The 12,519-nt window shown below is 38.7% G+C and overlaps 1 protein-coding gene across 6 annotated transcripts in view; it reads left to right on the top strand.

Annotated features, from left to right (window-relative positions):
* Window positions 1-12,519, top strand: part of plekha7b (pleckstrin homology domain containing, family A member 7b) — a 67,997-nt gene that overhangs the window by 32,193 nt on the left and 23,285 nt on the right. For all 6 annotated transcript variants that reach the window (XM_020608153.1, XM_020608167.1, XM_020608161.1 and 3 more), the window contains 5 exons: window positions 2,574-2,657; window positions 5,203-5,314; window positions 6,056-6,160; window positions 7,795-7,867; window positions 8,372-8,472. In XM_020608153.1, coding sequence (XP_020463809.1) covers window positions 2,574-2,657; window positions 5,203-5,314; window positions 6,056-6,160; window positions 7,795-7,867; window positions 8,372-8,472 — 475 coding nt within the window. The remainder of the gene's footprint in view (window positions 1-2,573; window positions 2,658-5,202; window positions 5,315-6,055; window positions 6,161-7,794; window positions 7,868-8,371; window positions 8,473-12,519) is intronic.

Consider the following 12,519-nt stretch of genomic DNA (forward strand, 5'->3'; position numbering starts at 1 on the left):
TGTACATCTGACTACAGTGACATCAAAGCTGTTTCTCCACCACATAATCTAGAAGGCTGTGTGCTAGCTCATCTGTGCAAGAGTTCATTTTTTCCTTCTCCTAATGTCGCCAGCGTTGATGGAAGCTAGTTTTCAGCAAACAAATAGAGCTGCTGTACTGTCCTGCAGTGTTTGTACTTTAACTGGGGATGTTGAAAATTCCATGACAAATAGTTCAGAAGTAATGCGGCTAAAACAAAAACCTCAAAGAATGTAGATTTCTAATTAATCGGGGGAGCTGGTGCAGTGCTGAATGTGCCCTCCTCAGAAAATTGTTACTAGGATCGAGCCTGGCCAAGCCTGGCTGTGTAAGTTTGTGTGTGTGCATGTGTTTGTGAATACTTTCTGCACACGATCAGGAGCTATTTTCTCATGAGTGTATATGTTTTATGTAGTGCTTATATTTGATGTGATGTTGTTGTTGTGCAGAATTGTTCAGCCATCTTTCTGGTCAGTAGACTCTGAACCTTCCTGAAATGTCAGCTCATAAATCTCTCTACCCTGTTCAGTTTGTTTCCTCTCCCTTTGATGCATGTTGATGCAGTGAGGCACCACTTTGTGTTTGTGTTATTCTGCACCTTTATAGTACTAAAAATTAGCAGCTATTCTGCAGAGGATTCATCTCTTACTGCTACTGTACTGTATATAGTCATTTACAGTATTTACCCAAGGTACAGGTTAAGTAAAGGTAGTATAAACATATTTATTGCAGCTTTTTGTTTATCTATGTGTATGGTTAAGAAAAAGCAGCATGCAGTATTTAGCCTCTGCAGAGCAATATTTACTCTGTGCTTTTATTGCATGCTTGGGCGCAATATTTTCCAGCTTCTGTGGAAGAATAGCATCATGTTTTTTCTGCTGTAATCGACTGATGTTGATTCCAGAAGATAAGAGAGGATCGGGGGAATAAAGTACAGCACAAACATAAGTCAGACCTGAAAGAAAAATATTGCAGTTCTCTACATTATTGCACCTGTGGTCATTGCCCACAGTTATTCCTTCTGGCTGATCCCGAGCTCAGACAGGCCTCTGCTGCTGTTTATTAGTAATGGCAAGGGAGCAGCCAGTGCTCTAAAATTGTTGTCCATAACATTATGCTGTATAATATATTATACTAATGGTCAGAAAGCTAGCAGTCTTAAGGGATGTGTCACAGTTTAAAGGGATAATGGATGGTTATATTGAGTACCAGTGGCAACAAACTAATCCTGGGTAGACCCTCTGTAGTAGTGGAGTTTTACTATTAAGAAAAGCAAAATTAAATGGAAAAATTAACACAGTGAATGGTTGAGATCTAATCTGGTTAGATGATGTGGTTGGGACATCAGATAAACACATCAATGATTAGAAATGGATCAGATATTTTTAAAGCATAAGAAAAATCAACCAGGTTCAGTATGACAAAGAAGGATGCTTCATTGTGTCAGACCAAAGGTTTGTTCAGGGCTGTTGATCTATATCAGTAGATTTGTGACAAATTAAGGAAAAGCCAACATATAGTGTCTCAGTTAGGTGTTGGGCCACCATGTGCCACCTGAACAGCTTCAGTGCACCTTGACATTGATTCTGTAAGTCTCTGAACAATACTGGAGGGATGAACACCATTCTTCCAAAAGATATTCTCTCCTTTTGGTGTTTTGATGACGGTGGTAGAGATGCTCCAATAGATGTTTAACTGGTTTGACATCTGGTGAGTGTGAAGACCAGAGCATACAGTATGATTCACACCATTTTCATATGCATCAAACCATGTAGTGACCCCTCGTGCCCTGTGGATGGGGGCATGGATGGATTATTAGACAAAGGGCCTCTGGACATGGACATGCAAAAGGCTCTCCACCTCTGGGCACAGGCCTACAGGCCTGTTCAGTAATCCGTTCATGGATGGGGGCATTGTCATCCTGGAAGAAACCACTCATGTTTTCAGGTTTTTCTTTTGATGTATCATCCATCTCTGTGTAGGAACATAGATATGGACAGTATTTCAGTGGAATGATATTGGAGTGATGTATGGGCTAAATATTTTCTGGGATTTTGTTTTATTTTCTTGTAAAACTGTCAATGAAATAGCCCAGGTCTTGCCTAGTTACATAAAAATATACAATGGACAACTAAAGGAGCAATATTTGAAACCTCTCAATCCAATGTCATTAGCCACGTCTCTGTCTCTTTTTCTGTCTTGTGACAATAACATGCATTTTTGCTCTAATGAACAATAAACATCTAATTAAAATCAATAAAGGCTGGTAAGGTGGCTAAGGGACAATGCTGAGCACTACAATTTTTATAAAAGCATATAAGCTGTGGTTCCTGACCTGGCTGTACTGCTAGCATAGATTTTTCACTGCTGACTGGGGAGTTATTGTAAGCTTAGAAACTTCATGTGGTTTGATGCAACGTCTAGCAGCAGCCAGACAAAAGTACAGAAACAGCTGTGCAGGGACATGAACAGGCAAGAATATGATTAATGACTTGATGCTCATTTTGCTTTCTCCCTTGGCATTGTTTTCTCTCCCTCTCCCTCTTTCCCGCAGCCACAATCTGAGGGCTACATCCTTTCGGCATCCCGTGACTGGGCAGATTTCCCCTGAAAACACAGAATACACACTACAAGACAGGTGAGTCTGTCTTTTACTTCCTGTGAATGATACATATATTGCATGCAGAAAGGTAAAAGTCATGTGGTTGGAGTCCAGAAATAAACTGGAAAATTGTCTGTCACTCTCCTTGGTGATGATCACTGTGGTGGGGGGGAATCAAATTGAATGTATTTATTGCCTTTATCATGGCATTTAAAACTTACTCCATTCCCATTTCTAACTGGAACTGGATCCTGAGGGCACTTTAGTTTTATTATTCAAGTTACTGCCTTATGACACAGTTGATACTTACCTCTGCCTGTAACCATGTTCATATCATGTCTGCAGTCACAGGTCTGTTTCAGACAAGTTATACTAATGTTGGCTTTATTACAATATAACTTTACACTGGCCTAAAAGCAGAAACCTGGCTGAGCTTCTGACTTAGGTGCTGTTTGAATTCTCATAAGATTTAAAGGACACTAGTAATGTAGATTCAATACCAACATGTAGCAGAATTTTTATGCTTTGAAAAAAAACTAGAACAGCAAAATTGCTTTGTTTTCATTTACTACAGTCTGTACTGTCATGGCCTGACAGTTGGATTTATTGCCGTTTTATGTCATTGTGTGAATCTCATCCTGCAGAACCATCAAAACTGTATGACAGGTTTATAACACAATATAATGCAGCGGGTGTCTGGTCATATTTAAGCTGACTGGTGTAAAATGATCATTTCTGGCAAAGACTCTGTTATTCATAGAAGCATGTGACAGACCTGTGCATTCTCATTTACTAAAACTAGTTCTAATCACTTATCACACACTTATGTAAGATTTCTGGTTTATATTTCTGGTTTTGACCTGGGCTTACTTCTGTTTAGTTCAAATTCCTATTTTCATGCATTTCATTTCCATCATCCTGTTGGAGATTTGAGCATAGTTGATTACAGCTGGGATGCAGTTTTAGTATTGAATGTGTATGACGCAGGCATGACCTCCGCTCTGTTTGATGACATGGTGATGTTATGGGCTTCATCCTGTGTGTAATGAGATCTGAATCGGAAGGTTTTTTTTTTTCAAGAATCCATGAATAGATGATCGCAGATGATCGATTCATTACCTCTCTTCACGTGCACCCTCTGCCTGAAAGGTTTTTAAAAAATCATTTCCGTCACAGAAAGAGGAGTAGGTAAAGATGGAGTTCAGTGTCTTTCTTCTCTCTACACTGTGTGATGTGAAATGTCTCTCCTCAGCACTACTTGATGCAACAACCTCCTGGGGAACTGTTACAGTCACAGCGCTGGGAAACACTATGAAAACTTCACATAAAACAACAGAGTCTCCTTACCACAGAAACTACCTGTAAAAATCCTGGCTGCAGTCCAGGGTGCAAGTGCAGATACTGTACATTTTGCTCCACTGTGGTCTCTAGTTTTTTGCTCTAGGTTTTGACACACATCTCTAACTTATCTTCTTTTCCTTAGCCTCAGTGTAGTGTGGCACACAAAGCAGGAAAAAACAAGAGAGATAGTGTCGCTTTTAACCCCACTGCAGAACAACACAAGGGAATACAGGCAGAGTTGTCAGAAAGATAGGTCACACATTGTTTCTCGCTGTAAACTCACTGCTGCAGTCAAGAAGGGGTTCTTCCAAGTACTGGGCAACTGCATGTCAGCTGGTTGAACAGCTGCAGATGCAGCTCTGAACACTTACTTTGTAGAAAATCAGGTAACGGCTTCTTACGGTTGTCACAGATTCTATCAGTATCAAGTAGGAACAAGAAAACAAGGCAACACTGTGCATGTGATCACGAAAACCTGATGTCAGAATTGCAAAAAACTATTACCCGAACTGTCAAAGCTCAAATTGACACAGAGGTTAGGTCCTGAGTTTGGCATAAGAAACACAACGGCTGTCTATCAGTGTGGGTATTGTGATGGCAGGGGCACACCAAATGCACATTGTTGTTGACTTGTTACACCCCTTCTTTGCCACAGTCTCTTACAGGCTTACCTTTTTTTGCTAAACTTTAGGAGTTTAGTGAGGAATCACACAAATGGCTATAGGCTACACTTGCTAACCCCCAAAGTAAGCTGATGATGATTTTCCTCTCTATAGCACTACTATGATGTCATAAGGAAATAAGAGCTGAGACGACGATTCCTTAGAAGCTGTCAAACGATAATATATGTATGCATACAGTATGTGTGTGTATACAGCATGTCAGATTAAGTCTGTGCATATGGCTTAACATGAGGAGTCTGTTCTTTTTTGTTTGTTTTGGCTTGTAATCTGAGTGTGTGTAATATGTGTGCCCTGGGGTGTGTCAAACCAAGTGTCACTGAAGTGTTTGGAACACCAAGCTTTCCACTGTTAACACATCCACTGCCAAGCCATCGGCTGTAACAGACCACATGGCGGTGTCAGGAAACTGTCATATCCTTTATCTGTGAAAGCTCAGCACGGGGCTGCCCTCTGTTTCTCTGCATGTCTTTTGTCAGAGAAACTGAGAAGAAACATTCCTATCCAGTGCCCTTCATCCTGTCCGTGTTACTGATCTTCTCCTACTCTTTCACCTGTAGGATAGAGTCTCGTATGTCTAAGTCAGCGGCTGGCCAGAGATCCCCCAGCATGGTCACAGAATCCTCTAAGGCTGTGACCTCTACATCAGTGGAGACCACTTCAGGGTCAAAGGTGAGCAGCAATGTTTCTCTTCTCTCACTGCCTAGTTGTTCATGTCAGGTGTATTTTGTTTGTGTTATTTGCTTTTTTTGTGGAATCTGAGCTTTAAAAATCTAACACTATTTAGAGGAAATGAATCCTAAAACAGAATCAAAATATGTTTTTCAGGTATTATTTGACTTTTTTCATCATTGACCAAACATTTCTTTTTAGGGGGCTTTAAGAGCTCTCCTGATGACTGTTAACACTCTTGATAAATTGCTGTAATTAGCTGCAAAAGACATTATCTCCTCTGATTAATGGCCGCAGAGAACAATAAGTCAAATTTTTTTCAGTTATACTAAAAGTCAAATGCACATCCTGTGAAACTGGTGCAGTGTACAGTATGCATTCTTGTGGTAACTTTTCCCATAGAACATGTATGTTGAAATGAACCTGTTTAAAAATACATTTGATTTTGACTGGCAGCACACATCCACAGGAATAACAAGTTGGTATTTCCTCTAGTCAGTGTGGGTGTTAAAAGAAGCAGGTTCTGGGAAAGATGGCCATCTTACTATTTTGAAAGAGAGTTTTCTTTTCAGTCCAAGTAACTAGTAGCATAGTGTTGATAATGTCACTACACTCCACAGCTGTGTACTGCTGTGGAGTGTAGTGACATTATCAACACTATGCTACTTGCTAATTGGCTTACAGTTCTTCAGCAAAGCCACCATACACTCACCTCTTGCGGGTTTTCTTTGCTTTCTACAGGGCTCCAAAGCTACTGGGAAAATACACAGTTTTGGCAAGAGAGATCATGCAATTAAAAGAAATCTCAATACCCCAGTAGTGGTGAGAGGTTGGCTCTATAAACAGGTGAGCTGGGATTCTTCTGGTCTTGTTAAAAGACCCCACCAATCTCATAACTATGTGCAACTGTTTAGTTTAGTTTAGTTTAGTTTACTTTAGTTGCCAGAAATGATTATTCAATTCATTTATCAAGAAAAATTATAAATATTCCTGCTTTTCAAAATGTAAGGATGTGCTGGTTTACCCTGTTTCACACAAATATTCCGTGACTGGAGGCAATATGTTTTTGGGTTATTCATCTGATCAGCTGATGACTTGTCACACTGATTTGATTTGATTTGATTTATTCTTTCAAACATGTAACGACAGTCAATATGTCAACACACATAATTTTACACAAATCCACAAATGCATTATCAATGTGCTTATACCTAGTACATGCTTGAATGGAGTAGGAAGAAGTTAGACTTATCTAGTCCTACCCCATGGCATCATCTTACCATCACTGGTTTGCAAGCAGTATTACTACGTAGATAATTTTGTTCTACACCACGCTAGTGATATACTAAAAAATATTACAGACTGTTAACATTCTTACATAATGACATACTTTGGTAATTATCTTCTACATCACACAAGTAGAAATATTACAAAGTGTTAACATTCTTACACCACACCCACAATGTTCCATCTGATTAATCGTTAAACTTGTTCTTGCATATATCTTGATTGACACATACCTTTATATTTATGTTTAAACTCATCAATTCTATTACTATTTTTTATGTCCGCACTTAAATTATTCCATAGTTTTACCCCACTTGTGGAAATACAAAATCTTTTTTTGGTTGTACATATAGCATGAATTTTTAAATTTAACTGACCCCTTAAATTGTATCCCCCTTCCCCTTTCATTAAATAGTTTTTGAATTCCACCAGGTAATAAATTGTTCCTGGCTTTATACATAAACACAGCAGTCTTATATCCCACTAAATCAAAAAATTTTAACAATTTAGACTGTATGAAAGCTCCATTGGTGTGATCCCTATACCCCATCTTATGCTGTCCAAAATATATCTAACCCTTGCCAATATCGATATATTTTTTGCTATTTTGTTCTGAACATATCTGATATGAGATTTCCAGGAGAATTTGTCATCAACTATGACACCTAGAAATTTAATTTCATATACTCGTTCTATATTAGCTTGTCACACTGAACAATCTACAGTAAGAATCCAGCAAATGTAAAGTAGTAGCCGATTAATTGTCTGTCACTCCAATATTCAGTTAATGGAGTAATCACACCACACTAAGGAATGAATTGATTAATCATACATCAAATAATTGTAGTTACATCCTTACAAATGTTAAAAAGTGAACACAAATATGTTTGGCATTCTTGACTTAACTGTTATTAGACCTAAGAAGTATTAGATAGAAAAAGCACAGACCAAACCCAGAGTTAGAGATCGACAGTGCTGACTTAAATCTAGAGGTTACAGTGAGCACTGTGGGAAAACAATGAACCAAAATGAAACTATTGTTTTAATGATATGTATAAAGCCTCTTCCTCCCCTCTCATCATTTCTAACAAACACTCTGTTCCCAAGGTCCACTTTTTAATTGAAAATGTGAATTAACTAGTTCTTGGGGGATTTCTAAATACATTGTGAGCTGTGTCCTCATTCACCTCCAGGACAGCTCTGGAATGCGACTGTGGAAACGGAAGTGGTTTGTTTTGTCAGACTACTGCTTGTTTTACTACAAAGGTGAGTCTATGAAAATGCACTTGGTTAGGATTTAACAGATGAGAATTAAAACGGCCTTGGTTGTGAAATCAAATCTCTACTTATCTCCTGTGCATGAAGATACATCTTGATCAGTGAGAGGCTGTAATTAAACATATGACATCTCATGTTCTCTCTTACTCTCCCCAGCTTTCTCTTCCTCACACTTCTCCTTCCTTGTTGTTTATGTATTATGAGATCTCTGTAATCTCTGCTTGTGTTGCCATAGCATCTACCTCTTCTCCATTAATCAAAATGAATAATAGATAAGCCTCATGCCACCTCATGCCACAAGCTGCCACATAGCTTCATCCAGAGAGAATCACCCATGAATTATGCCTTACTAATTTTCCTGCTGTTTAGAAATATGTGGTCACTCATAAACATCATGAAAGATCTTGGCAGAATTAGAGATTGTCTTGTTGGATGCTTGTAATAGTATTCTGTGTATGTGCACGTGTGTGTGTGTGTGTTCTCACTTTACAGACAGCCGAGAGGAGACAGTGCTCGGTAGCATCCCTCTGCCCAGTTATGTCATTGCACCAGTTGAGGCTGAGGACCACATAAACCGCAAATATGCTTTCAAGGTAACACTGAAGTGGCACTGAATCAGACCTGTGAAGAGTTTTTGTAAGAGTATTTATTGCTACACCTCGATTTGATAATAATCCTTACATACTCATTCCCCTTTGAGTGAAGTCTCTAACACAGGAAGGCTGGTTGAGTGCTATCTTGGCCCTAAATCAAACTTTTGAATCTCCTTTATGTTGATTTCAGTTTGTTTGTTTTTTGGAAGAAGTTTCTGATTTAATATTAGGGCAGGTTTGGAACATCGGTACTGGCAGAAAATGTATCTGTAGCATCACAATTGACTGTCAAGAGTTGGAACCAGGGCATAGTTTTGTTTCTGTATTGTGTGATCAGAAACAGGAATGTCCTTATTTTAATTATAAGCTCTATGTTTGTAGTTCTATGTATGCAAACTTATATCTGTTCTTATCGCAGTATGACAACATAAAACACTGAAGTGTTTGACCCTATATATATACAGTATGTATGTATATATCTTTTTTTTTAAATAAAAAGGGTTTCATAGAAAAACTAAGCATGGTTTTGTTACCTGCACTGAAACAAGTATTAATTTGCAATAATACTGTACAAAAAGGATTGTGCATACCCCTCAGCTGCTGAAATCTATGAAGACTTCTTTTAAAGTCCATTTGTGCAGTGTCTGGTGGATCTTCTGTTCCCTCACTTTTTCCAAACCAAACTCAGTGGTGAGTGTTACAATAGGTGGCTGCACTTGAATGTCACATCACTTGCTAATTTTACTTAAAACAGCCTGCCAACATTTGGTAAGTTTGTCATGTTTACTTTAAAGTGTGCAGTAGAACTTTTCCTTGTATGTGGCAAAGACATTTTTTTTCCTTCTGTGGATTCTTGTGGAAAGCTGCGCAGGGATTTATGTCTTTTGGTTGGAGAACAAGTGTTAACATTATTCAGCTCCTCCTTTGTGGAAACATAGAGCTTGTTGCAAAAAACAATAGCGCCTGAATGTTTGATGCATCTTCAAGGCATTCTGTTGCAATCCTTTGAGCGCTTTGTACTTTAGCTTTTTGTTCTTGGATTTTGCCTGTGAATTTGAATGTGTCTGGATATGTAGTCTATCTCCTGCATTTTAAAGATCATATTACATACAATGGAATTTGTATGATAATTGTTCTGCTGGGATTGTTAATTATACATTCAGCCTATTCAGCACCTCCTCCCACCACTTGCCAGGGAGTGTGGTACAGTATATGCATGGTTTGGCAAAATGAGCCTAGACTCTACTCTACCACTTTGTATTCAAGAGATCCTTATTCGCCCCTCAGTTCTCCCTGAGCCATCATGCATTAAAGAGCAGGAGATTTCATTACTTGTTTCTGAGGTGGTTTGGAATATTTCAGTTACTGCTAAGTAAGCTTGACAACAGCTCACTAGATGTCTGGTGTTGTTCAGCAGTGGGATGTTCCGGACTGTTAGACCTGACATGCACAGTGAATGACAGACTATGGTTCTGGCCTGAAAAACTCAACAAATAATGGACTAGAGGTGGTGACAAAATTATTTTCAAAGCCAGTTTGAGAAGATATGAGAAAACAGGTTCTCTAAGTCAGCACAGTACTTTTCTGAAACACTGCAGTGTATTTTTTTGTTCCTTGAATCACTTCGGGCTTTGCTGTGATGTTGCAATGATGTGGGTGATTATAAATTAAATACTTTTGCTGCTGCTATTACTCATGCTTGCTTCTGTGATGAGTGCCAAAAGACCACAGCCAGAGTCACTTCTTATTATGCTCTTTCTTATTGAGTCAGCACTGATCTGCTGTAACTTCCTGTTTTTTTTCCTGTTCTCTTATTTTTGCTCATCTCACTGTGTTTCTCTCATTCCCTGTTGGTCAATTGCCTCCTTTTGTGACCCGGCGTGTGTGCGCGAGCGGAGTGAATACCGTTCTGTGCGGGTGGCCATCCTGAATCACACAGGCTTCCTGTCTTGCATGAATAGGTATTTGGTTTCACTTTAGCCTCATCAGTGCACCGTCATCCTCGGCTCATTTCGATTCATATCATGCTACCACTGACATGACTACAGTCACCTATAGACAATGCCAGACCTCGTTCCATTAGTTTTAGTATACCATTTTTTTCACACATTTTCTCATATACAGTGAAACCACTACAAATATTGTCACTTTTGTAGCTGCCGTTTTGGCACTGTATTCCAGCAAATTGGATTTAAGATGAAAAGCATTCAGAGCAAGAATCATAACATAGATTGGCAACTTGTCCAGAGTGCATCCCGCCTCTCGCCCAGTGTGGTAGGTGCTGGACTCCAGCCAGGACTCCAGTCCACCTGTCGCCATGACCCTGAATAGGATAAGCAACATACATAATGTAGAAAATGGATGGATTGATAGTGGAATCATAGCACTTTAATTCATAGGTGCCAAATTTTTGGAGTGTGAGAGGACAACAATAAGGGCGCTTTCTCTTCCATCATCCCTCTTCATTCGAATTTCAAATTCAGTGTGCAGGTCTAGACCGCAGAGCAAGGAAAATAAAACAGGTGTGGAATGTTCACTTATGTAGTAGGGTAGTTAATTTGTGCCTTGCTAAAAATGTGGTCAGTTAGTATAGCACTCTCATACATTTATATTCACTGGCTCTGGTATTTGTCTTGTCAAGGTTCATATCACATCTTCATGACCATGGGAGAGGTGGGAGCCACTTTTTTCAGGCATTTTTTTCCACACTCTTCCCTGATTTCATTGCATTTTTTATGTTTGTTGCCATCTGTAATTTGCTTCTGCTTTACATACATTGATTTTCTTTTGTTTTACAACACAGGATACAATATTAAATTGTTACTCTGCATCTGTTTTGAAGCAGGTGCCTTATCGAGTTTACTTTTCAGTGTTTGCCACATATTACCTTCAAGTTTAGTAGAATGATTGTTTTCACTTTACGCTCTTCAGAATTGATCAAGCGTGGTGGCTAACAGGTTGGTATTTTGCCTAAACTATTGAAGAATGTTGAAGGGCAAAACCACAGATCATGTGTGTAGCTGTGACATTCTGTGACCAGTGCATGACCAGGCCAGTAAAAAGAAAGAGCCCTCTTTACAACTACTGTAAGTCAATTTGGCGTTATAGTTGGAGTTCTGTTTGTGAGGATGCATATGACAAATCAAGACTTGTTAATGGTATTGTTACCACTAACAAATGTAGAATTTATTCCTGTGTTTATTATCATGTTTTTGTTTTGGGCTCATAGAAAATCACACTCTGTCTGTGATGTACAGTATATAATGCAGTCTGTCCTGTGTCATGAATGCTTTTGTTATAAATTCAGTGGCTATTCATGCATTTTTATATAGTGAAGTTACAATTATTGTAAAATAACTACAATAATACACAGGAATTTTAATTATAGAAATATAGTTCCATTAAATATTACTCACTAATGAATTTTACTTTGTATTAAGTAGATCAGCACAACATATTTTGCCGATTTAAAATGAGAAGGTCATCTGTTTAAGTGTGAAAGAAGAGTAAAATTAAACCAAGTCTGAAACAATAGAATATAAACTAGTCAGCAGCTATGAAACTGTACACAAAAGTTGCTGAATACCCTTTTTCTGTGGTATAACTGATTGTGAGCACCAAAATTGGGTGGGGATTTGGTGGCCATACTGTAGAGTCGAGCTAACAGGACAGATATACTCCCCCACATAGAAATGACAAAACATAAGCTAATATTAAAGGAATGTGATAATGTGTGTGCGTGTATTCTGACTGTAGAGGTGACAGATGCCCATAACTGCCTTTTCTTTGTTACTCTGTGGTTGTCTGTTGCAGTTCCTGTCTAATTTCTGTGCTAAAGACATTGCTGTGTTATGTCTTTTTTTCTTGCCAGAAAAAGCACAGTGTTCACATAGATTCTATGGCAGTATTTTGCTCCTTCCCAATTCTTGTTTTTAGTAAAAGGTTGCTGTAAACTTTGTTGTAACTGAGTTAACAGATGTCAGTTTCGGCAGACTAGAAAGCAAAGTTATGTCAGTCATCAGCATCACTAGCAGCTTTTTCCTCTCA

This window comes from Monopterus albus, unplaced genomic scaffold (assembly GCF_001952655.1).
Source record: "Monopterus albus unplaced genomic scaffold, M_albus_1.0 scaffold4.1, whole genome shotgun sequence".
Lineage (NCBI taxonomy): Eukaryota > Metazoa > Chordata > Actinopteri > Synbranchiformes > Synbranchidae > Monopterus > Monopterus albus.